General features: G+C 51.4%; 8 protein-coding genes across 8 annotated transcripts in view; 5 read left to right on the forward strand and 3 right to left on the reverse strand.

Moving 5' to 3' along the window:
- The window catches only part of AYL99_11800 (hypothetical protein), a gene marked incomplete at both ends in the record, with an annotated part of 1,761 nt that extends 737 nt beyond the window's left edge, over window positions 1-1,024 (forward strand). The window contains one exon of the mRNA XM_018843305.1: window positions 677-1,024. Coding sequence (XP_018687407.1) covers window positions 677-1,024 — 348 coding nt within the window. The remainder of the gene's footprint in view (window positions 1-676) is intronic.
- A 646-nt stretch (window positions 1,025-1,670) lies between these two features.
- Window positions 1,671-1,972, reverse strand: AYL99_11801 (hypothetical protein; the record flags this gene model as incomplete). The annotated part of the gene is made up of 2 exons (XM_018843306.1): window positions 1,671-1,868; window positions 1,898-1,972. The coding sequence occupies 2 exons, from the start codon at window positions 1,970-1,972 to the stop codon at window positions 1,671-1,673; spliced, it is 273 nt and encodes a 90-aa protein (XP_018687408.1).
- A 3,014-nt stretch (window positions 1,973-4,986) lies between these two features.
- On the forward strand, window positions 4,987-5,616 carry AYL99_11802 (hypothetical protein; the record flags this gene model as incomplete). Its single annotated transcript, XM_018843307.1, has 1 exon — window positions 4,987-5,616. One exon carries the CDS (start codon window positions 4,987-4,989, stop codon window positions 5,614-5,616), a length of 630 nt encoding a protein of 209 aa, XP_018687409.1.
- A 7,494-nt stretch (window positions 5,617-13,110) lies between these two features.
- On the forward strand, window positions 13,111-13,636 carry AYL99_11803 (hypothetical protein; the record flags this gene model as incomplete). The annotated part of the gene is made up of 2 exons (XM_018843308.1): window positions 13,111-13,284; window positions 13,364-13,636. The coding sequence occupies 2 exons, from the start codon at window positions 13,111-13,113 to the stop codon at window positions 13,634-13,636; spliced, it is 447 nt and encodes a 148-aa protein (XP_018687410.1).
- A 4,102-nt stretch (window positions 13,637-17,738) lies between these two features.
- On the reverse strand, window positions 17,739-18,134 carry AYL99_11804 (hypothetical protein; the record flags this gene model as incomplete). Its single annotated transcript, XM_018843309.1, has 1 exon — window positions 17,739-18,134. The coding sequence occupies one exon, from the start codon at window positions 18,132-18,134 to the stop codon at window positions 17,739-17,741; it is 396 nt and encodes a 131-aa protein (XP_018687411.1).
- A 1,009-nt stretch (window positions 18,135-19,143) lies between these two features.
- On the reverse strand, window positions 19,144-19,379 carry AYL99_11805 (hypothetical protein; the record flags this gene model as incomplete). The annotated part of the gene is made up of 2 exons (XM_018843310.1): window positions 19,144-19,249; window positions 19,291-19,379. The coding sequence occupies 2 exons, from the start codon at window positions 19,377-19,379 to the stop codon at window positions 19,144-19,146; spliced, it is 195 nt and encodes a 64-aa protein (XP_018687412.1).
- A 502-nt stretch (window positions 19,380-19,881) lies between these two features.
- AYL99_11806 (hypothetical protein) lies at window positions 19,882-20,427 on the forward strand (the record flags this gene model as incomplete). The annotated part of the gene is made up of 1 exon (XM_018843311.1): window positions 19,882-20,427. One exon carries the CDS (start codon window positions 19,882-19,884, stop codon window positions 20,425-20,427), a length of 546 nt encoding a protein of 181 aa, XP_018687413.1.
- Window positions 20,428-21,177: 750 nt separating this feature from the next.
- On the forward strand, window positions 21,178-21,552 carry AYL99_11807 (hypothetical protein; the record flags this gene model as incomplete). Its single annotated transcript, XM_018843312.1, has 2 exons — window positions 21,178-21,326; window positions 21,378-21,552. The coding sequence occupies 2 exons, from the start codon at window positions 21,178-21,180 to the stop codon at window positions 21,550-21,552; spliced, it is 324 nt and encodes a 107-aa protein (XP_018687414.1).
- Between the last annotated feature and the right edge of the window lie 1,275 nt (window positions 21,553-22,827).

Genomic DNA, 22,827 nt, shown 5'->3' on the forward strand with positions numbered 1-22,827 from the left:
GCTGGTGTCCCAGAGTCGATTTTTCAGGAGACTTTCGCGTTCGGAGAGACGCCATCAAGAAATCTTCCTTTCTTGAAAATCTCTAAAGGAACCTATGGCGATACAGCAATTCGGAGGGAGATAGATACTTCTATCAAACCGCAGAAGATGAAAGAATTCTGGACCGACTATTGGGGTCCCGCGGGTTGGTTGGATAGCTGTAAATGGGTGAAAGGCTTGACTGTATGGTTGAGGTATGGGAACGAAACATTGATGGTGATGCGCAGCGAAGCTTCGAGGAGGCTGTGGCATTCGGAGCGGTCTCGTGGACATAGCTCCCTTTCCTCACGATCTCTGAAGGGGTGGAGAGTCCTGTTGAACCAGGGATGGTAAAAATGGGTTTTGGAGTGTTAAATGGGCTGCCGGGAGTTGAGAGGATGCCCTTATGGAACCGGCTAATTGAATTGATTGGCTATCTGTGAAATATGTATCCTAAAATGTGTGGCTAGAAGGCTGCCGCAGTGCATGGCTCTCCCTCCTACATGGAAGTATTCCTCTCCTTGCTTTTCCCCCCCCACAACAAATATATATACACAATTCCACTACTTCGCTGAGGCGACCTCCACTGGTAAGGCACATGCAGATAAGCCTATCCTTCACGATATTGTGACCCTTCCCTTCTGATAGATTCTTTCAGGTGATCAGAGGCACCTCACAGTCTACCAAAGCTGAGATTAGGTTCGTTCAAAGTCTTTCGGAGCTCAATCCACAGGGTCCAGTACGTGATACCTTGTACGGCCATTCCTCACTGTGCCACCAATATGATGTCGATCAACAACCCAGCGACGTTCACGACTTCATGCTCGTGCGCAGCCTGACCCCCATGTCCTACGATTTCACCAGCAGTCCCCTTACCGAGCTCATGCCGACCACCTCGAGGACAGAGACGCAGTCCATCAACGAGTCTCTCTCGTCGACCATCTCGAAGAACGAGCCAGGATTGCCGATCCTCCTTTTGAGCATGTTGACGTCCAAGCCTCTGTGATCCGGGTCGATTATGGATAGGATCAGAGACGCGTACATGGCTCCCGACTCGCCCAGAATTATCTCCCTAGCGGTGTTCACGGTCGTGATGAGCCTCGTGCTCGTATGTGGTCATGTTGAGTTCCATGGATATGTGCACCACCAGCCTCACGCGGGGCTGACGGCTGTATTTTGCTTCCTGACCCTACTCATCGAAACGGTCTAGGACAGTATCAGCTCCTCGTCGCGTTCCTGGCATACTCGAGCCCCCGGTCTCGTCGATGCGAACGGCGCGGCCGCCAGTAGTGAGCCGACGTCCGCGGACACGTCGATCGACCCGTCGTTAAGCTCTTCTTGAGTTCGTTCTTGACCCATACGATGTTGCTGCGACCTGGAGCATCCACATGACGCCGGCCATCTCGTCGAAGATCATCTCGTGCAACTTCTTCCTGCCGAACGCGAAGAACACAGCCACGCCCAACCTCTTCCCGTCGCTGAGCGTGATGCCTTTCCGCAGTAATCAAAGAGGAGAAGCTCTGCGATCTCTTTCCACAACAACAGAGGAGGAGACATTCAGCGATACCTTTCTGCATTAACAAAAAAGGAGACATTCTGCGATACCTTTCTGCATTGACAAAAAAGGAGACATTCTGCGATACCTTTCTGCATTAACGGAAAAGGAGACATTCTGCGATGAGCTGCTCGACAATGGACACGGTCACGATGGCACGGTCGAGCACCCTCTCTGGTAGAGGCCCGTGGTCATCTTCGTGAGGGCCGAAGAGCAGCTGCCGAAGTTCATGGCCGCGGGTGCATTGATGGCCGGGATCGGCTGCGGGTCCCTCTCTCTTCATCTGAAGGACTTCCTGTCCTTGATCATTAGAGTGACCGTCACAGTATCATTGCGCATCTCCAGGTACGGTTTGCCGATGCCGTGCTTGCCTATGGTCGGGTCGACGATCTTGTCCATGGGTCTCTCCGCCCACAAGCCCCAACCAGGCCAGGCTCGACAATGTTAACGAGGTGAGAAAAGTGCAAGTAGTGAGTGGAACCAGGAAGAAATAGCACCGCTGTCCCCAACTGCATGCATGCTCGCATAGGGCCGAGGAAGAGGAAAGCCCAGTGTGCGATTTCATCCATTCTACAAGATTGCCTTGGTTGAAGCAGGACAGGACGAGTCTTCGTATCTAAGGCGGGCTAGTAAAACTTCACTCCACAAGCCAAAGTACCACCATTGTTGAAGGAGCGTAGCGAAAGATCTCGCACCATCTGGCAAGGTGTCAGTGGCATCGCATCCGGCGGTTTGGATAAGACAGAGCAATGAATTTGAGGTCCGGCGCGGCGCCGACGACACGCGGACATCCCGGAGCACGGGCAGTCCTACTCCCTGCCCGAGTATAGTTTAAGCGAAGGGCCAAATAATGACAGAGGATGCTGGCTCACATTGCGCGGTGAAAAGGCACCTTACGAGACTGGAATGGAATTGGGATCCTCGTTCGCTATCTGCAAAGCCAAGGATATTTCTTTCTCAATGGGGGATGTATATGTGTGTGCGTGATGGGCCTGCGAGACGACGCAATAGGACATGATATACGGCTGAGCTCCGAGTATCTCACTGCAGAAACAGATATAACGTTTCCGAGGGGCTTACGCCCAGTGTAATATGCCAGTTGGGGATGGCTTTCATACTGGAGATATTCGTGACAGCAGGACAGAGATAGGTATCGTTGTTCGTTATCGGTGTCGAGGATCTTCCCGTTGCGTAACCTCCCCTTACGGCGCTGGGTGACACGGAAGCCGAGAAGCCATGGCGGAGCCCGCCAACACAAGCAGGCGCGGTTGTATATAGTCGTCACATATCTCTACCAGCTCTGTGATAGACGAACGTCCCAGGCAAGATACCAGTCGAGAATGGTGCCTATACCGGGATGTCTATAGCAGCGGGAGAAAGGATTCTGAATTCGAGCCGCATTGTTCTTGTCACCCGGGAAGCAGGGCTGTTACAATGACTGTTACAATACGCTTCCCGGCCGACAACACCCCATGGGGCGAACGGCCCCCAATGCCAAGGCGACCCCAATGCCAAGTCGGTCCCCAATGCCAAGTCGGCCCCCAATAGGTATACACAGAAAGAGATAAATAGGACCTCTATTCTCGCACTGCTGGAGAGGCCCTCAACAGTGCGAGAAGTCGATGTCTCAAGGACAGCTTTATACAATATAGATACGTGTTCAACCCTCTGACTCTTCGTCTAACGATCCCACCCCAAGGCTCTCTGACATCTTCACTATTTTAATATTTAAGAGTCTTAAACGGGATCCTAGTAGACTCTCTTAGTCGAAATCCTATACACTACGTCTAGAGAGACCGTTAGAGCCTTAGTCTTACTCCTTAGTCTTATTATATTAGTTTAATTAAATATATAGTTTATAGGTTTAGAAATTCCCTCTTAATCCTAGCTAGGACCGATAATTAGCGCTAACTATCTTATCGTAACTCATTTACTTACGTTTTATATTCTCCTATTTAATTCCTATATTATACTACTTACTTTTTATAGATATTCGATTTTATACCTTTTAAATAGTACTATTAAACACTAAGGATTATAGAGAAAACTCTCTAGAGGACTTAATTAAGTATAACTCTAACCTCTATTAATTAGCTAATACTATATAATATAGATATAAAGTCTAATAAAACTCTCTCTAAGATAGACTCTCTAAGTTATTAAGTGTTCTAAGACCCTAACGGCTCTAGTCTCTTATTATAGAAATCTAAGATTAGGAGCGTCTAGTTAGCTTACTATCTATAAGAGGCGCTACCGGCGGATAAGGTCTAGAGAGATTAAAATAGAGTTCGATTATTAACGGATACTCCCTTTTTTTTTGAGATTTCTCTTTTTCGACCATAGAATAAGAATCTCGCCGACTTTATATCTTTACTCTATCTCTTATAGAAGGCTTATATTATCGAGTAGTTTCCTTATAATCTAATATTAACTAAGACTAACTTAGACTAGTCTACTTTCAAACTCACTAACCTCTTTTAACTTAGTCTTTTTTCACCTTCAGTCTTTTCGCCACGCTCAACAGGTCGCCTTAGGGAGTCAAGCGGTGAAGACACCGCCCTACAGCGCATTTTATAAAGCTATCCTTAAGATATCGACTTCTCGTACTATTAAGGACCTCTCTAATAGTGCGAGAATAGAGGTCTTATTTATCTCTTTCTATATATACCTTATGGGGCCCGCCTTAGCACTTAGGGACCGTTAGCCCCATAGGGGCTACTCGCCCTATTCACCCTATGGGAGTCATTCGCCTAGTGGGGGCCACTCGCCCTATGGGGTGTTATCGACCGGGAAGCCCGGGTGACAATTTTCGTGACCCAGGGAAGAAAGGGTGGTTAACACCTAGAGGTCGTCGATATAGCTTCTGAGCTTCGACCACAACAGTAGCTTTCGAAATTGCGAGATATCTTGTTACCTGGACTTTGACTCTCGATCGAGGTAAGCTTCTTGGGATTGAATAGGGATATCCCTAAGTTAACGGGGTTGTTTCTTTACTGCCGCCTCGAACACTGCATACCAGTCCAGCGACGGGTCCTCGTAGTCGACCACCCCGAGGACCGTTGAGGGTTTCTTGTACCCGAGAAGGGACAGTATCTTGTCACTCATTCTAAGCACTTTGCTTCTGGGCACGACCAGAAACTGGTTTTCTTCCGTGCGCAAGTTGCCCTAGATGAAAAACAGCTATCGTGAAAGAGTGATCTGGGTGCCGCAGGAGACAAACTCATATCTATCACGAATCCCACTGGGCAGGAACCCTAGTAGCGAAGACTAACGACCAGCGTCGGAAAGACACACTGTCCACCAAAACAAATTCAGTTAGCCCAACTTCATGGAAGTCTGTTGCAACCTTCCACCACCAAATACCAATCCCACGACATACCCACGGCGCATGGAGAGATCGGCTCGCCGCTCTGATGGCCATCTCCGCCATTTCTGAGGAATGTCGAGACCCCATGATCAGCGAACTCGATAAGGTCCTTAAACTGGTTGTGCCGTCCTTGAGAGATCCTCACCCACGCGTCCAATTTGCCGGATGCAGTGCCCTTGGCCAGATGACCACCGATTTCGCGGGCCCCATGGGGGAGAAGGACCACCAAGTGGTGCTGACAACCGTCATCCCCGTCCTCGAAGCACGCGAGTCGGGAGGACAAGCACATGCGGCGGCTGCACTGGTCAACTTCTGCGAAGAGGCGGAAAAGTCAATGTTGGAACCGTACCTGGATCAATTACTTGGACATCTCCTGCAGCTCCTTCAATCTCCCAAACGATTTGTCCAAGAGCAGGCACTATCAACGATCGCCATCGAGACCATCCGGCAGGTGATTGCCCAGGAGGTGGAGATGGACCTGGCTGAAAATACCGAAACTGCCTATCTCAGCAACTTGGGCATGGACTCTCTGATGGCTCTGACTGTTCTCAGTAAGCTTCACGAGCATCACGGTATTGATCTCGACCCCACGATCCTGGCCAACAACCCGTCGCTAGGCCATTTGCGCAAGGCTCTCTGTCTCGAGAAGCCCAAGGTCGCTCCACCGACAGCCTAGAAGCGTGAGGTCAGACCCAACGTTGTCGTTGCCCCCACAAATCAACGCTGAGATTGGTGTTCACAAGTGTCTAGCAAGCAATACCAGAATGAAGCCTACGACTACCCACCCAATATCCGTGAAACCTTTGGGGATCTCGGCCGGAGCATTTCGGAGAAGGTGACGCTCCTCTCAAAAGCTCACACTCCATCCGAAGCAGCAACAACCTTCAATACTCCTCCATCGACGAAGCCTCAGCCCAAGATATTCAACCATGACATTGCCCGAGCCTCGCTGGCAAGCTCCCAGCTGCTCAAACAGTCCAACACTTCGGGTACTGGCAAGATTCGCGTCTCTGGTAGGTTTGCTGGTTCAAGTGCTCGACATACTCTATGTTGCGGACAAAAGAGCAAAGATGAATCGACGTGTGCGAGGACATTACAGTGTCAATCCAGATACGAATGAAATTTGTCAAAAGGACCTCGCTACGTCCTTATATTCCCATGGAGGCACATTTTGCCAGATGGGAGGACGAGGTTTGCGATTTCTTCGATATATTGTCGATACCGGTCACGGGAGGAAAGTCAAGGAAAAGGGAAAGGAAGGAAATGATCTGTACAATTTCCATCTTTCTGAGACTCATTCAGTCATGATCGCCATACCCTTGTACCTAGGAGCTGAAGTGTCGACGGAAGGCCGCACGCCATTGAGGGCATGAGTAGTAATGGTTCGAAGTTCATCACGTTCTTGTCGGGTGGCACACAGTGTTTCAGAATCGGGGGTCCGGTTTACTCAAAGAAAGTCTGGGTTCAGGCTGCCAGGTCGTCCTCTTCCTCGTCGCGACGACATGGTACGGTGTGCATGATCCAAGTACCATGATGTATATGCGCGATGGCCACAGGGAACTGGCGGGTATATCTACTTTGCCCAGATTCCTGTCCTTGCACCCTGGTGCACAGATTAGGTAGCGTTAATGGAGGAGGTCGAGCGTTGGTGGGTGTGGTGCACGAGCTTTGGAAGAGAGGAACTTGCAATCGAACACGCTCTGACCCACAAATAATTGCTGGAGATCACCTGCGGATACACCGCTCCCCAATGGCCTCCTCGCAAGACGGACTATCAAATGCTCTCTCTCTCGAGCTCTTCACGCGCCTGTGTCCGGCAGGCGTAAATGTGGGTACGATGTTGGACTGACCAGGCCCTTGGGGCCGCCGGTCTGAGGTTGAGGTCCCAGACGCACTGGCAACGAGCCTTTCCATATCTGTTTCCGTCGTCGTTGAACGGGATATGCCAGAAGCAAAGCTGCAACTCAGCTCGGCGGTCTGGCAATTGACGCATCGAGGGAGACCAATCGTTCCTTGTCTCTTCTACTCATCGGTTTGTTAGTAGCCGTTGACCGCAGCCACAATGGGCTTCTTCCCTTCTCTCCTGCTGATCCCTACAAATCCAGAGGTTTGATGGGTGTATCTGTACGGCTTGTCCACGACTCGTCGCTAGATTTCCTGACCAACTGTATCTCGATTAGATCAGGCCCGACATAGAAAGTATGGTTCCTAGCACCCGTGACGATAGAAAAGCGCGGCTACGGCTCATTATCAAACCACTTGAATAAGGTATCCATCTGCCAGTGCATAGCGTAGAGGGTTGAGTTAGTCTGACGCGGCGGTTGATTATTACCAGCATAATGGTACTTCTAGGAAAGTTACGTCGCAGCCCTCGCTTTTCGGAGGTAGCGACCCGAGTGCTTAAGATTTTCCTATCGCGGTTTCTGTGACTGTAGTTATAGTAAAGTACCATACGCTGCCGTCGACAATTGTAATGGCAAGCTCTTGATAAATAAATCAAACATCGTGACACCAGATGCTCGGCATTCTCTACCGTTGCGGACGGGGTTGTGTAGTGGTAGTTCTGGAGTATAGTCCTTACATCCACTAACCACAGCTGATGCATCCTGAAGTTCTCCCTGCCACGGTCGTGGAAAGAGCAGTTGTGTTCTAGAACAGAAACATGGCGGATTAAGTTGAGCATATTGGCCCGCAACTGCTCCCGCTCATCAATGCCGAACCCTTCACAGGTCATTCCTCCGTCCGGCAACTGGAGGTCCAATAACTCGTCGACGGTTGCAGCATCCGAAGACGAAGAGCCAGGCCCCAGAAGGCGAATGTCGCCCACGGCCTTCTCGTCCAAGCGGGGCCAGGGTTGCTGTATCCCATCGAACACCTTACTCAATCCGGAGAAAGCGTTGTTGAGGTAATTTATTAAGAATCATTAGTGCCACCACTGTCAAAACAAACGCGACCAGCAAGATACATGGGCGCGTAGACCTTGTCGCGGGGGTCGGTGCACTCAGTATGGCGAAAACATGTCCAGGACCACGGGGGACGACCCCGAAGCCTGCTGGACGTGACGCTTACGGAATCTCATCAGCTTCAAGGCCCGGTCTCTGGTACGGGCCACGGGAGAGAGACAGACACGGCAAAAAAACAAAAACAAAAAAAGAAGACTTACCTTTCGAACTTACCTTTGCATTGTCCTATCTCGCCATTACTGCCGGGGCCCAGCAGCAATGGAATATTGGGTGGATGGTCCCCCTAGGCAGTGTCCCAAGCGGAGATAGGCGATCGACAACCTTATGTTACGGGAGGACCTGTTTTGACACTGCTCGATGGCCCGAGATCAGGTTGTCAATCTTGGAGAGAATTCGGTCTCAATAAAATATATCACTTTGAAACTGGACCTTGGTACTGCCGCACCTTGGCGTAGTGGTGACAAGGGCGTCCGCCGTGGGCATCAGGCACAACAACGGCGTGCGGAATTTCATTTATTCCTATACCTTTATTCTGACGGCGTTCTTCCCCACTCGTTTATCGTGCATCTCTCGGTCTTTGGGTAAGGGGTGGTCGCATCAGAACGAATCCGTCGTCTCGATTGAATAAGGCCCGGCGAGGAAAGAAGCAGAAGATGAAGTCGCCAAACCCAGGGCGACGACGGTGACGACGATAGGATGCTCGTCACGACCGTCAAGGCGTCTTGCCAGACGATACTTCGGCGGAATGGAACAGCATTAGCCAGAGCCAAACCATCCTGTCGACCTTCGACATGAGTTCAAGTCCGATGCCAATTGGTGAAATGAAAATCAAGCACTCTAACACTATCTCATGTTCAGAAATATGTCCTTAATAAGTACCAGCAAACGGCTTCCCCCGAGCTCCGAGGTATTGACGAGTGTGATGCCTCTGATTAAGAGTCCACTTAGCCAAGTAAGTCTTTCTCATGGAGCTGGTTTCTAGGGACAAGATTGCTAGTTATGACTTTGTGGAAACTCTTCTTCATTCTGCAACTTGTGCAAAAGATTCATCAATCATTGGACCACTCTTGCGACTTGGATGCGAACCGAACCGGCAAGCCTTGGATTCTAACAAACCGAAACCTCTCCTACGAATAGCAGCGAAAATGGGAGAGTTGAGCGTGATCGAAATACTCGTTGACGGAGGCGAGGCGCTGATGTCCAGATCTCGTCGAACTATGGGACAGTGTCGGCATCCGTGCTAGGGTTCAATGAGTCTTTTATATGGATGTTTCAAGAGTACGCAACAAGGCAACAAGGAATCTCGGCAGATTTGGGACCCGGCTTGCAAGAGAAGCCAAGAGCGGAGAATCAGAGGTCGGTGTCTATCTGCCGGCATACGACAATGTCCTCATGGGGACAGCCATTATTCCTCCTGTCTGTGTCAACATCCGAAATCGCGACTACAACCACCTCGACCTCTTCGTTGACCTGGAGCCGGGTGATCTTGACGGAGTCCGAAGAGTTGCCAAAGATTTCAGGGATCGAAAACTGGAGGCATGATCTACCAGGCAAGGGCTTTGCTTGTCGATGACAACGGAGTAAACTGCCATGTGGGATGGGCTGGAGTTGCTGTAAGGCGAGACGGAATCAAACCTTTCTTTGAGGGCGCTTTCACCGTGATGTGCAATCACCACAATGTTCATTTGAGATCCAAACTTTATGGCTATCCGGCACGAACTACTGGAGGAAGAAGATGATGAGTGGATGGCTGTTTGGTGCGACTCGGACGTCAGCCGCCAGTCTCATGCGGAGATCAAACGAAGCGTGGATCTGACCTGAGCCTCTGACAAGTTGGAGTTCAACACCCATCCGAATCATCCCATCTATCGTGACTTGATGCTTAAACGTGACAACGGCTTCTGGGGAGACATGGGCCCCATATTCCCATGCATTACCAGCACTGAGTTCAATGGAAGTGGCTCTATTGGCATGACCTTGAGTCTTTCGTTGTTCTCTGAAGTCTTAGTAATGACTGTCCACGGTGCAGTAAGACCACGACGAGAGTACATATACTTGCTTCCAGGGTGGGAATTCTACATGTCTGTGTCCATGGGACCGTGCTCTCTTTCTCTTTTTCATTGCAGTAAAGAAAACGGCACGACCAGCAGCGTGCTGCTATTTAACCGCCGCTCCGCTGGCAGACGAACTAAGCTCAGTTTATTGAACCTGTGATTTTCTCACTTTAACTTTACCTTGATCTTGGATCCGAACATCAACCACCGATTCTTCGTCTTACACTCCTCTTTGCAAAGAGAAGCTCCCACCAACGACCAGTAATGACGGCGGTACTTCCTCCCTCCGCGCCAATAGAGCCTTCTCTTCCCCGGCTCTAGCAGGTCGCACAGGTGCTTAGCAGTCTCGATCGTAACCGCGTCGTAGAGCTGAGTAGAAAACTGCATCTGTGGTCGGTCTCCTTCGGACATGCCTGAGAGATAGGTCGCACGCAGTGCGGGGATATCGCTCGCAGATACCTAGTTCGTTTTTCCGTCAGCGAGACCCTCAGTACGACTCTCGTCGTTATCATCTCCCACAGCTGTGGTGGAATGGCATCCCCAGAAGCAGCGGCTAAGACCGTGCACCATTGAACATCGCATCGATTTCCATTCTCTTGTGACACCTCGTAGTGTTCCTCCATGTCGTCAGTCTCGCGTTCGTAGATCCCCAATGGCACGGTCTCCAGTCCTTGTGAATGGTGCTCGGTCTCATTCCAACGCTGTCGCAAGCGCCATCTCCCCGGCGCAAGCGTAGATATTCAGTACGACCTTGCGCAAGCAGCGCATCAGCCTGTCAAGAGGAAAAGAGGGTAGTCTTCGGGGCCACTTTTCTACCGTCCGGCACCCTGGATGATGTCTCGGTGTATCAAGAAGTGCCGCCGACGAGGAGCTGACGGAGAAAGCCAAAAGTCTTGACAAACACCTAATGCACCAATTTAGACTCGACGGCATATCTTTAACCATCTACAGAGGACATGCAGGAAGAGCGCTGCGTGCACAGTTGGAACATCGGGTGTTCTTTTTGTGTGCCTTGTTCAGGAGCCCGCACACCCTCGGCAACTCGTCTTAGATAAGCAGATTTTTACCAGCCCTTTCAATAATGGGCTGCCACCCAGTGGGTGACAGAATTCCCCCTCACTATTGGGGTTATTTTGCCCGGATTACTTACCTCACTGGGGACGGAATTTTGTCACTCACTGGGTGGCTACCACTCTCTGTTTTTCTTCCTCTTTCCCATATTTGCACCTTTAGTGATATTGTCCATGGAAGGTGATCCTGACTCGACGGACACAAACTCCCAGTTCGAGAACACGTCGACTGATGGGTCCGCATCTGCCCAGAGCCACGGATGGAAACCCGGACCCCGTGGTCGGCCGTCAACCAAGCTCAACGGGCTGGTTAGAGGCCGGCTCCCTGGGAATGTTCATGTTTATTGACGAATAAGGGTCATTGGTGTTGATGTTCTTCGGAATTTCGTCATTTTGCAGTCGGTTCATGCTTAAGGACGTTGCCCCAGGGGGGACGTCGAAGTTCGAAATCCCTAGAGTTACTTGGAGGAATCAAACCGGCAAACAATGGTTCCCTGTAGACTGCATACACTGTAGGGTCGGCAACTCTTCCGTTAGAGGTGCGCGGTATGTGTCGCTGGTCGAGGGGCAGTACTGAGATAGCTACGAGCTAGGGCCACCGCTCACGGAAACTATCCACACTGGATCCGGCTGAGAATGGAGAAGAGCTTGTAAGCACAGGAGTCTTGTAGTCTTCATTCTCCAGCATTGCAACCGCCTACGGATCGGCGCGAAGGCTTTGAAGCTCGGCGTCCCGATACTTCTGGGCCCTAGCCATCAGCTTTCGTAGGTGAATCCAGATGCGACGGTTCTTGTCTGCTAGAGCCTGGGCCGGAATCAGCCATTTACTGTGGAGGGCAACCCAGGCCGTCTCGACAATAGACGACCCGGCAATTGTGAGATCTCGCTCAAGAGGATTTCAATGGCATGCCAGTGGGTGTGGCTTTGATAAAGCCAGTACCAATGCCGACATGCCTCTTTGGCGTTGAGTGCATGGCTGTATTCTTGAGCCTTGAGTGCAAGCTCTTCAACAACGATCGCCGAAACTGCCTCAGCAAGCATTTCCTGCGCCCTTGCATCAAGAGACTGCATGTGTAACACACACGCGTTGCTCGCAGGGTGATAAAGGTCTTCTGTGCCGGAGCTTCCTGATGGAACAAGCCCAACAATGAGCGCTCCTTGTGCCCAGGATATGCATATTAGTTCCATCAGTCGCTAAAAGTATGTGGCCAAGACACCAGTTGTCCAAGAACGACCCCGTACGAGCGTCTCCCACAGACGACAGTGGCATTTCTCGCAGCGCCAGCGCCTGGACCACCCAGGATCTGGAAAACCAGGGGCGGTTTATAAATACGATTACACCCAGCCGGTTTTGATAGCTCAAAGGCTCAAGCTCGTGGTAGCAAGAGCCGTCCTTGTTGTAGAAGCCCGTATAGGGAACTCCAGGCCACTTCTTGTGAAATTCTCTCCATTACCGTGCACACGCCCTGGATGAACTCATCCTCTTCACCGAGCCACCTCACGAGCCGAATCCAAGCCTCTACGCGACGAGAGAACTCTTGGCATTGAGAAGCATGTGGATGCCTTGCGATAATGCGAAGTCGATCTACAGCTTTTGCTAAATTGATAGTCACGACAGGTATGAGTTTAGTTGTCCGTATTCGTAAATACCTCCATAGAGGCGTGAACAACTCCATAGAGGTAGTTTATTACCACATTTATTCTGAATGCGGAATTTGAGTTCAAGCTGAAACGTGGTGTACAAATCTATACAGTCACCTGGTCACTATCGTCGCTGGACATCGACGGTTAGGTCTTTCGCCATGTGGTTACAGGTAGTCACTGTTTTGCCCGTGATTATCCTCGTCACTTACACACGACACCTAGCTCTGGAACGAGCTGCTCTCAGCTCTACTTTCATGACTGTCTGTCTTGCGACAACAGAAGACTCTAAGAAGCTCTCGTAGCCGTTGTTCTCATGTACAATACTACGGGTAGATAGATATCGAACCTGCAGGGGCACTTGCCGCTCTATAGCAATCGCCGCCGCCTCCAAGGCGAACAGTGACCTCATCGTCCGGGTCACATGGTGTACACGGCCGCCATGATAGCCGGGGTGCTGTTCTGCACAGATTGGAAACTCGGGCGGGACGCGACAAAGGCGTACACTGGTCCTGCATGTGTCACATATTTTGTGCTCAATGGTGCATTGGCATGCCGGATCTGGGCGGTGGAGGCAGGGGCAGTGATTGTGGGTGTCAGAGAGGGAGAACAGCAGGTTTGTCACACGTGACCTATTGCGTTTCTCTTCTCCTCGGATATGGGGGGCAATCCGACTGACCACGTCGCTTTGTGAGATCACGCTTCGTTCATCTGCGAAGAAACACTCTACGGAGTACAAAATAAAAGTCACCTACTCTGCCCAGTCGATCGGCAAGAAATGGGAAGACAAGGAGATCACCGGAAACTACATGCAGTGGTTTAATATCCATGGCTACCTGCAACACAAAACACCCCTAGCGTGGCTCAACGTCAATATCGACGTGTTGCGGAATGCACAGGAGGAGATGACAAAGAAGGACAAGGCCGACAGAATCCCCGCCAACAACGATCTACACTGCGTTAGGTAATGGGTCATGAGACCTTTGCTGTTTCACCCGGAGCGATCTTCGGGTGAGACAGAAACAGGTGCGGAGAAGGTGGCTTCGAATCTTGACCAATGCTTCGCCAATGGCTGTTTTCCAACATTTGGCCTCATTGAATTCAGCTTTTGCGAGATTCTCGGCGTCCTCGTCTAGAGAAGCGGGAATACCAAATATTCGGGCGCATCGAAGCTACAAGCCTGAATTTCCCACAAGAGATACGGCTACCTATAACCCTACATCCTTGATATTGAGTAACAGGGTTCGTCGTAGTAAGAGAAAGGAGCTCCAGGGATGCATCCAAGCATTCCCATTCCAGTTGGATGATCCATCCAATGCTGCTCGCAGCAACGGTAAGAGCACCTTACCACCCTGATTTTGGAGACAAGACCGTATTCGGCGTCGAGCGTCATGGTCATTACTGACTACGGCATCGATACTCTGCTTCCTCCATCTCCATATAGTTAGGCCTTGCGTGTTCATTGTCACTGGCCTCCGAACCTGTATTAAACAAGGGTCACAGATCAGCCATTATACAGCACCCTTCAAAAAGTCACCGACCACAATCCATTTTACACCAAAAGTCGCACTTTTCAACCTCGCATAACTTTTTAAATTAGTATGGTGACTATACCTGTTTAAGTTATTAAGTTAATGTTCTTATTAAAATCTACTAGACTTTCTAGTTATAGACTTAGATAGACTATAAATAACGAGAAATCTCTAGTTAAAGTAAAAGTATCGAAAAGTTCGATGATTTTATATGTAAATCTGAACCTTTTGATCTTCTCAGCTGGATAACTTCGTAAGTACTTGATATTTTTTGAAAAGTTATATGAAGATTATAAAGTCTAGTTACTTATCTATACTATATTAAAATTTGAAAGGATGTTATAGTATAAAGTTAGCGCGAAAGGTTAGGTCGAAAAGTGCTACTTTCGGTGTAAAATGCATTGTGGTCGGTGACTTTTTGAAGCCTACTGTATGACACTACAAGTGTGGCGGCTACAGCATGGAATGTCGGTTTGCCGGGACCAACGACAAAGCATCGACTCGACAGGAAAGCGCGCGTGCTTGCAGCCATCAGTGAGAAGATCTCGCCGCCCAGCCAGCCTCAAAGGGAGCCAGGCTGGGAGCCGGTTGAGTGGCAGCACACTCACGGTGGCAGCCGGCGCTGCCGCCATGGCCGTGCACGGTGCCGGTTGGGAGCACGAGGTACGCCCCTGTACTCTTACCCGACCAGCAGAACTCGACGCTGTAGTTCCACGACCCGGTTGCGAACAGTCCGGATGAGTACTGAGGAGGTGTTCGCGTAGTGCCCAACACATCTCAATAAACACGACAATTCAAAGAATGGAGGCTTTCCAAGTACTCTAAGCCGACACCGGAAAATTCATCGAGCGAGAACACGCAAGCGACGCTCGGAAAGAAAAGAGAGCCATGGCTCCATCCGCGGCGCTACTTTGTGCCCCAAGAAGGCGCGGAAAGAAATTGCCCGCCCAGTCTCCTCCGCCGGCCACACGCTAATGCAACACCCCTCCAACAACCCTACACGGGACAGCGGCAACCACAGGGACAGACGTAAGGAACGACGTGGGCTGAGAAGCAAGCCGCAATGCGCACCGCCGAGAACGCTTACAAGGATCCTGCATCCGTTTCTGTTGCAGATGCCGGATCGGCTGTCTGCACCGCCAGCACTTCCGTCATATGAGGTCAGCCATGGTTGGTCTGTTCGGCCTGTCTGTGTGTGGTCTGCGTCTCTGCCGGCTCCGTTCGAGAAAGACACCAAGAGAGCATCAGTGCAGCCGGCGTTAAAGCTAAGCAGTGGAACAAGACGGTTGCAAAGATGGAGCAGGAATGCTACAGGTATGCAAGAGTGTTGCAAGAATGCTGTAGGAATGCAGCAAGAACGTAACACTCTTGCAGAAGGATAGTTACACCTCTCTGTATCAACTTCCATACGTCACGAAGTTCATTCCCGGAAGGGTCGATTAGGACCGAATCTCGAGGTTAGCAATTTTCCAGGAGGTGAGCGAGTGCAAGCAGAATGCGAAAAAGAATAGAGTTGTTTGAAACGTGGGCTCTCGTTAGGAGCAGCGGCATAAACCTGCTTTCGATAAGGTCAGAAAGGCCGAAACAATCCGCCGCTAGTCGCACCCACGTCCTCTGACACGCTGGTCAAAATCTGGTCCCCATACTCCGCCGCCGGCTCCGACCATCTCCTGACCACCCTTGACAACCACACCGCCCGGGTGTGGGCCATCGTCGCGCCAAATTCGTATCCGGGTATCTCGTCCCCTTCGAGCAAAAAGCAGCGCAAGTCGCAGCGTCAACCCTACCCCTACTCCCTGATATCGGGCGCCGGTGACGCAACCTTGACATTCTAGCGCGACACCACCCTGAAGCACCATGGCGAAATATGCTAGCGTCAACTATGGCGCGCACGCTACTGGTATCACTTTGGGCAGGGATCAGACTAAAAAGGGCAAAAGAAGTTCAACATCTCGGATTCCCAATCCCGAATCCTCTGCATGGATTACCGTGGCATTCCTCACTCTCCTCCCAACCGGCATAACGAGAAATACAAGGGAATCACCTGTCTCGAAATGACCGAGCATGTGGCAGTCAGACACTTGGGGAACTTCCTCAGTCAAGTGACCGATTATTGGACGACGATAGGGTCTTCCTCTTGCAAATCGCTGGGTTGAGGAAGTACTGCAAATATGACGACCACACTTTGGGGCTTTTTATGAATAAATACATCTTTCCGGGTGCCGACGCATCGACTCCTCTGGACTTCGTGATTGATAAAGTTGAAGGTGCCGGGTTTGAAGCCAAATCGGTGGACACAATCAGAGTTTCCTCGTCCAACACTCTGGAGATGGTACAGGAACTTACTCGGCAATGCGGCAAAGGTCAAGGCGAAATATGGCGTGAGATGGTTCAGAATCTGGGAATTTTTCTTGGCCTGGAGCACCATCATCTCCCGACAGGGCCCTACGACTTGTTTCCAAATTGTGTTGGTCAAAGATATCAATTCGGCACACCACATTGAGGGGGTGCAGCAGCAGTTTGGCCTTTTAAGAGCGCTACAGGCTGATCCTGAGATTGGGCAGCTAAGCGCTCTACAGGCGACAAGACTATGGATGATGAGGTCTTCTCACGACTGACAAGCTGTGCCAAGTGAGCAAAGAGACGAGCGCGAAGCGGCGGCGCGAGACGGTAACGGAAGACGAGTGAGATGGGAAGCGTCGATATACGGCGAGGAGACTGATACGATTGCGACGGAGGAGACAAATACGATCGCGGCGGAGGAGTTCGTAATCGACGAGTAGGTATAATAGGAGATGGATGTCGCAATCAAGCGCGGGCGATGTTACGGGGAGCGATAGTCGGTAGCTGGAGGAGCGACTCGACAAACCTGCGGGTGTCGAGCCCGGTCGATTGAGGTGCGTGGTTTCAATATGTAAACGGTATCGTCGCCACCTTTCGGACTTGTCTGAGCGCTTCATCGCCCGTGCAAGCCTCGTTGGAGCCCTTCTTCAAACAATCCGACACCAGGCCTACGGCTGTCGCCAGGATAGGGGTCGACGTTGTGCAAGTATACCATGTCGTCACAACGAGACGGCGCCGAAGTCGAGTCAAACACGGTTTGAAGAGACACTTTGCATTGAATGCCCAGTAAGAAGATGTTGATGGTCTCTTGCACGGCAGCCCATTGCGCGTTGTTCGGATTCGTCACGAAATCTCTCCTGCCAAGGGTATCCAGGGTGTCGTACAGCAACAGGCTCGTTCGTAAGTCGGTATGAATTCTAACCGAGCACACTGCATTGCCGACCGGTTTTGTGACGGCCCTGTACCGCCTGAGGCGCCAGCTCCTCGTTCGAAGCATTTATCAATCATGTGAAAATGGAGCGACACTCCCAGGAGCAGCCAAGTTGATAACGTGGTATGCCGAACCGGGGAATTGGTGGGTAAGAGAACCGCCGCACCGTCTTGCTCAATTCCTTCTTCAGCAGCATGGCAATCTCTTGCGTATTCCTACTGGACACAATCTCCATGGCGATCGCCAAAGCCTTCCGTCGGATGTTCAAGTCAGGGCGGGACAGCACTCGCAGGATTTCCATGATGACACGCCCTTGTTCCGTCTCCGCAGTTGGTCAACATGATCAAGCACGATAAGCTTGACATTGCTGTCCGCCTCTTTGATGCTTAGCTCGATGAATTTCCCAGCGGCCACCTTGACAGTCACCGGGTTGTTTGTTGGAGCCGTCAGCAAAGTCGCTGCTTCATAGACAACCGTGCTTGCGTATGTTTCCAAGAGATGAAAGATCAGCCATAGATAGCGCGCCTTTTTCGCTTGATTTTGCACACTCTCTTTCCGGATAAACTTGAGTTCAACCAGCTGAAGCAGCTCGTCGCCATCGGGCACTCCATCCAGGACTCCGGTGAGATATTCCAACGCTTTGTCATGGCTGATGCTCATCAATGCCGCAAAGGCATTCCTTGGTCGGTTGTGTCGCTCTCGCCCGCGAGGAACGTGTGGACCATCTCAGGAAACGAGATATACATCCCTCGCCTGGATACCAACGAGGCCAATGTTCGGGTCTTTTATCTTCTCGAGCTAGACCAGATCTTTCGGGGCCTCATCGTCCACCCAGTGGCACTCGATATGGTAAAATCAGCCCAGGGAAAGAACTTCTTGATCTCCAACTTTACAGCAAATATTGCTCGCCCCGGCAGTCCACCCATGGCACTCCACAGTGACCAAAGCATCCACCTGTGCCGGAGCCAAAGAAGGAGGTGTGGGCATTGAACGTCATTTGGTGCCTGACCGATGTGTACGGCGACAACGGCGCGACCTTGTATATCGCCGGATCCAACAAGTACAAGTCGAGACAAGGTATTCCCCCATATGCGAACAAGTTGCTGCGACCATTCGAAACGAGAGCAGGCAGCACCATACGGATGAACGGCCGCGTCTGGCACACATCCGGCGCCACAAACACTCCCGGTATAGGCTTCCTGCGCCTTTCTCTCCCACTATCTCTTTGTGTGCCTGTCACTAATGTACCACTGGGAACCAATACAATTGTGGCACCTGGCCAGCGCACCTTCCACAGTTCGCGCCGATGAATCTGTAAATCTTTTCCCCCTTTGATACCAAATAACATCGACCAGCCCCGATCCGACACAGATTCACAGACGACACAACCCGTGAAAATTTCGAAATACAATGTCATCCCTTGTCTTGTAGACGACACGGCTCTGACTAGGAGCCTGAAGGAGATCGAGAAGTGGGCCTCGCAAGGCCTCATTATTCTCGTCGTGCCCATGTACAGTATGGACGCCGGTGTCGCAAATTCCGTGGTGGCCCCGCTAATCAGCTTCAGCGCCTTCTCGCCTGAGTGTTTGAAGAAGGATTCTTCACAGATCGGTATCAACGCGTAGTCGCCCTTCTCGGGGTCTTTCTCGTCGAGTTCGTTCTGGTACGCTCAGATCATGCCGTCCGCGTTGTGGTCGGCGTAGACGAGGCAGCGCATGTCCACGAAGCCTGAGCCGGGCGTGTTGAGGATGTGGTACGCGTCGCCGTCCAGGTGGCTGTTCATGTCGCCGTCAGGAAGGTGAAGGCCGGGCTGTACTGTGATCGCAGCCGGTGGGCGGCCCGGAGGATTAATCTGGCAGATTCGCACAGGGATATCTTGCCTTCATGGTCGAGGTGGGTGTTCATGGCCAGGGTGACCTGGTTTTGTCCTCGTCCTCCCAAGGCAGGTGGTACATGTGTCGATGTTGTCGTGGTCGTCGAAGCTCAGTGGTGGGCTGTGGTGTTGCTGACGAGGACCGATTACAGCACGGCGCATTCGACCACTGCGAATATAACATCATGCCCGAGCAGTTCGCGTTGCGTTGGAGTCGAACGTGATTGGCATCGGGGCGAACAAGGAGAGTTTTACCAAAGCCCACAATCTCAAACGCCTCGCCTTGGGATTTGGCGTTATGTTTAGAGGACATTGTACGAGGACTTTGGTCACTAAGTGTAAGTTCCCAGCAGCAACAAAGAGAAAGGGAAGGAGGGAAGAACTAATACGATCTCATGAGCTGAGCCATCCTACTGGTGACAGGGGTGAAATCTATCTCGTGTCTAGGCGTGTCATGGGGTTTGCCCGTCTCTTCTTACAGGAATCTTGGGGCAGGTAGGTGGACTGCCTGCCCTGCTGGGCCTCTCATACGACATGGTGAAAGGGATAATCGTGCCTACCGTCAACGCTCCTCGCAGCCGAACCTTCTGGATTGCAGTGATGACGAAGATCATGAGTCTGGGCCCCGTGTATCACCAGCTCGTCGGTCCGACACAAACGAGCCAGGCCGTTCCTATGGGATGGAAATTCGATAGCATGCTCGACTTTTACGTCCTAGGCGCCAATCCCAATTTGATAGCGCTCATCACGGCACTGAATGAGTTGATGTTCCGGTACGGGTGGTATATGGTGCTCATCCTGGTCTGGATGACCACCTTCTACCTCTTGCTGAAGAAATGGGAGGCGCTGGCGCGGATCCGAATGTCGGAAAAATTCGTCAGCGTCAAGAACAACAACGACACTCGGATGTGGGATAGCATGAATGGATGGATGACCGTGTTCATCTATAGCCAAGTCCCACGCGAGACCGTATCCTTCGCTGCCGGGACCGACTATTGGGTGAAGCTGAAGACGAGCCGGGCGGCAACGACCTACCTTTTTATGCCAGACAGGCCACCGTGGGCGACAACGCAACTCTGAGTTGTCCTAGCGTCAATCCTACAGCGCTATGGGGTTTACCCTCTGTAGTCGCAACAGCACACCTCCCTGCACTTCCGTCCCTTCGACCTTGAGGATCTGATTGCCACAGAAAGTATTGGGGAAGACACCGGCATCAAGAGCCCTAAAAGTCAACACAACGTAACGCGAATGTGCCTTTCGCAACAGCTTTCTGTTTGTTTTCTCCTGCCGGATCCGGCTTTGTCTAAGCGCTGGATGCAAACATCAATTTCCTTCGGAGGCACTTATCCAGATCCTGGAGCGACGTTTCGTATGCTCCATGTTTCTCTTGCGTCAGTTGTTCGCATGCGCGCACTAGAGCCAGGCCCTGCGCAGCAGTAGACGTGGCATAGGATACTTGAACTTTGCCGCCGCCGACGAGTCCGACCAGCCGATCGCTGTCAGTTCCAAGTCCCTGCCTCACGTTGTGTATCAAGATTCAAAGAAAGAGATGTCGGCTATGGCGAATGGTTGATGATCGGAGACAGTCTTGACCCGGAAGTGCTCAAAACCGATAGATGCCCGACGAGGGGAGCGCGTCTCTTCGCCGTCGCATCTTCTGGCCATTTGATCGACGTTCGTGCTCGCATGTTTCGCAGCTGCGCGTCTTGGTGCCTGTCATCGAAAGGCAGCCTACAAACCTGTAAACAGTAGATAGCTGCCGCCCTACCCGCAGTCCGCATCGCCATCTCGGTGCTCTGCGACGAATATGTCACATGGCCTTCGGCACACATGCTGCGGGCTGCCGTCGCACCGTTTGAAGAAAATGAATGGGTCGGCATCGTGGGTACCGAACGCGTGATCCGATACGCAGACAAGGGCCTGTGGGCCGGGTTCTGGAACATCATGGGCGCCCTGTACCTGGAGCTGCACAACTTTTAGTATACGGCCTCCAACGCGGTGGATGGCGGCATCGCCGTGATCAGCGGTAGCACCTGTCTCTACTGCACACAAGTCCTCCAAGAACCCGCTCTGCTGGCCGGATTCCTGAACGAGGGCTTCCTGTGGCGTGTCCGGGGGCCCCTGAGTGCCGACGACAACAACTACCTGACGCGGGCGCTGGTCAAGCGCGGCTGGAGCATTGCCTCGCTAAGGCTGACTTCCTGACACTCCCCAACCTGGATCTAGTCCAGGTGTTTGCCCTCTTCTATGCATTGCCCGAGGTCGTGATGATGTCGTTGATGTGCTCCAGGCCGAGACTGATGCGGATTATGTCCGGGGTGACGCCACCCCTGATCTTCTCCGCGTTGGGGATCTGCTGGTGGGTGGTCCGCCAGGGGTGGATGATCAGGGTCTTTGCGTCGCCGTCGTTGACCAGGTGAGAGTAGAGCTTAAGATTGTTGATCACGGCTTCGACCTTATCGATGTTTTTGGCCACGCCGAAGGTGAGCACAGTACAGGCGCCCTTGAGCAGGACCTTCTGCACGAGCTCGTAGTTAGGGTGGGATTTCAGACCGGGTAAGTTGACCCACGCGACGTAGGGGTGCTTCTCCAGCCACTGCACGAACGTAAATGTGTTGGAGATGTGTCGGCCGGCGTGGACGGGTAGGGACTCGAGGGCGCTAGAGGAAGAGCCAGACAGTGAAGGGCGACATGCACGGACCCAGGTCACGTATGGCGTCCATGCGGAGCTTGGCCGCCAGAGTCTTAAAGCCGTAGGCGTCCTAGAATTTCATGCCGTGGTAGCCCTTGGACGACTCTGTGAACCCGGGGAACTTGCCACAGGCAGACCAGTCGAAGTGCCGGCCGTCAATGAAACTCCCAAAATCCCCCAAGTCAACGAAAGCGATTTCCGCCGTATATGTATGTGTGATACAAAGTACCTGCGACCCGGGGGTGGTCTATAGCCATCTCCATTACTTGGGCCCGAGCAGGCCGGTACCGGGACATTTTGGGCAGCAAAAGCTGTGCAAAAAATCTGACCGGTCCGGTGCGCGTATGACTTCTATCCAGACAATCCCGCGTCCTCGAAATAGCTCCCCAATTCCTCCTCGCTGAGCCCCACGTGGGCAACCTTTTTCACGCTCCGCTGCATCGCGGGATCCGAACTCCCCTCCTCAATATGTGGACTACTTAGTTATATTACTTTATTATCTATTATAAGTTAACATATAATAATTATATAATATAAACTTCCGCTTTAACTAATTTAAAAGTAAATAGTTCTATATTTATTAACTTCTATCTTATTCGCTAATTATTAAAGTCTGTTAATATAAAACTAGTCTAGTTAGTTACTCTTTATATAATAAAAGATTATGATAACTAATTAAATAAGCTAATATTAGAGATTATTTACTTATATCTAGAAGTTAATTGTCACCCAGGAAGCAGGGCTGTTACAATGACTGTTACAATACGCTTCCCGGCCGACAACACCCC

This window comes from Fonsecaea erecta (assembly GCF_001651985.1).
Source record: "Fonsecaea erecta strain CBS 125763 chromosome Unknown Scaff16, whole genome shotgun sequence".
In the NCBI taxonomy this organism is placed as follows: Eukaryota; Fungi; Ascomycota; class Eurotiomycetes; order Chaetothyriales; family Herpotrichiellaceae; genus Fonsecaea; species Fonsecaea erecta.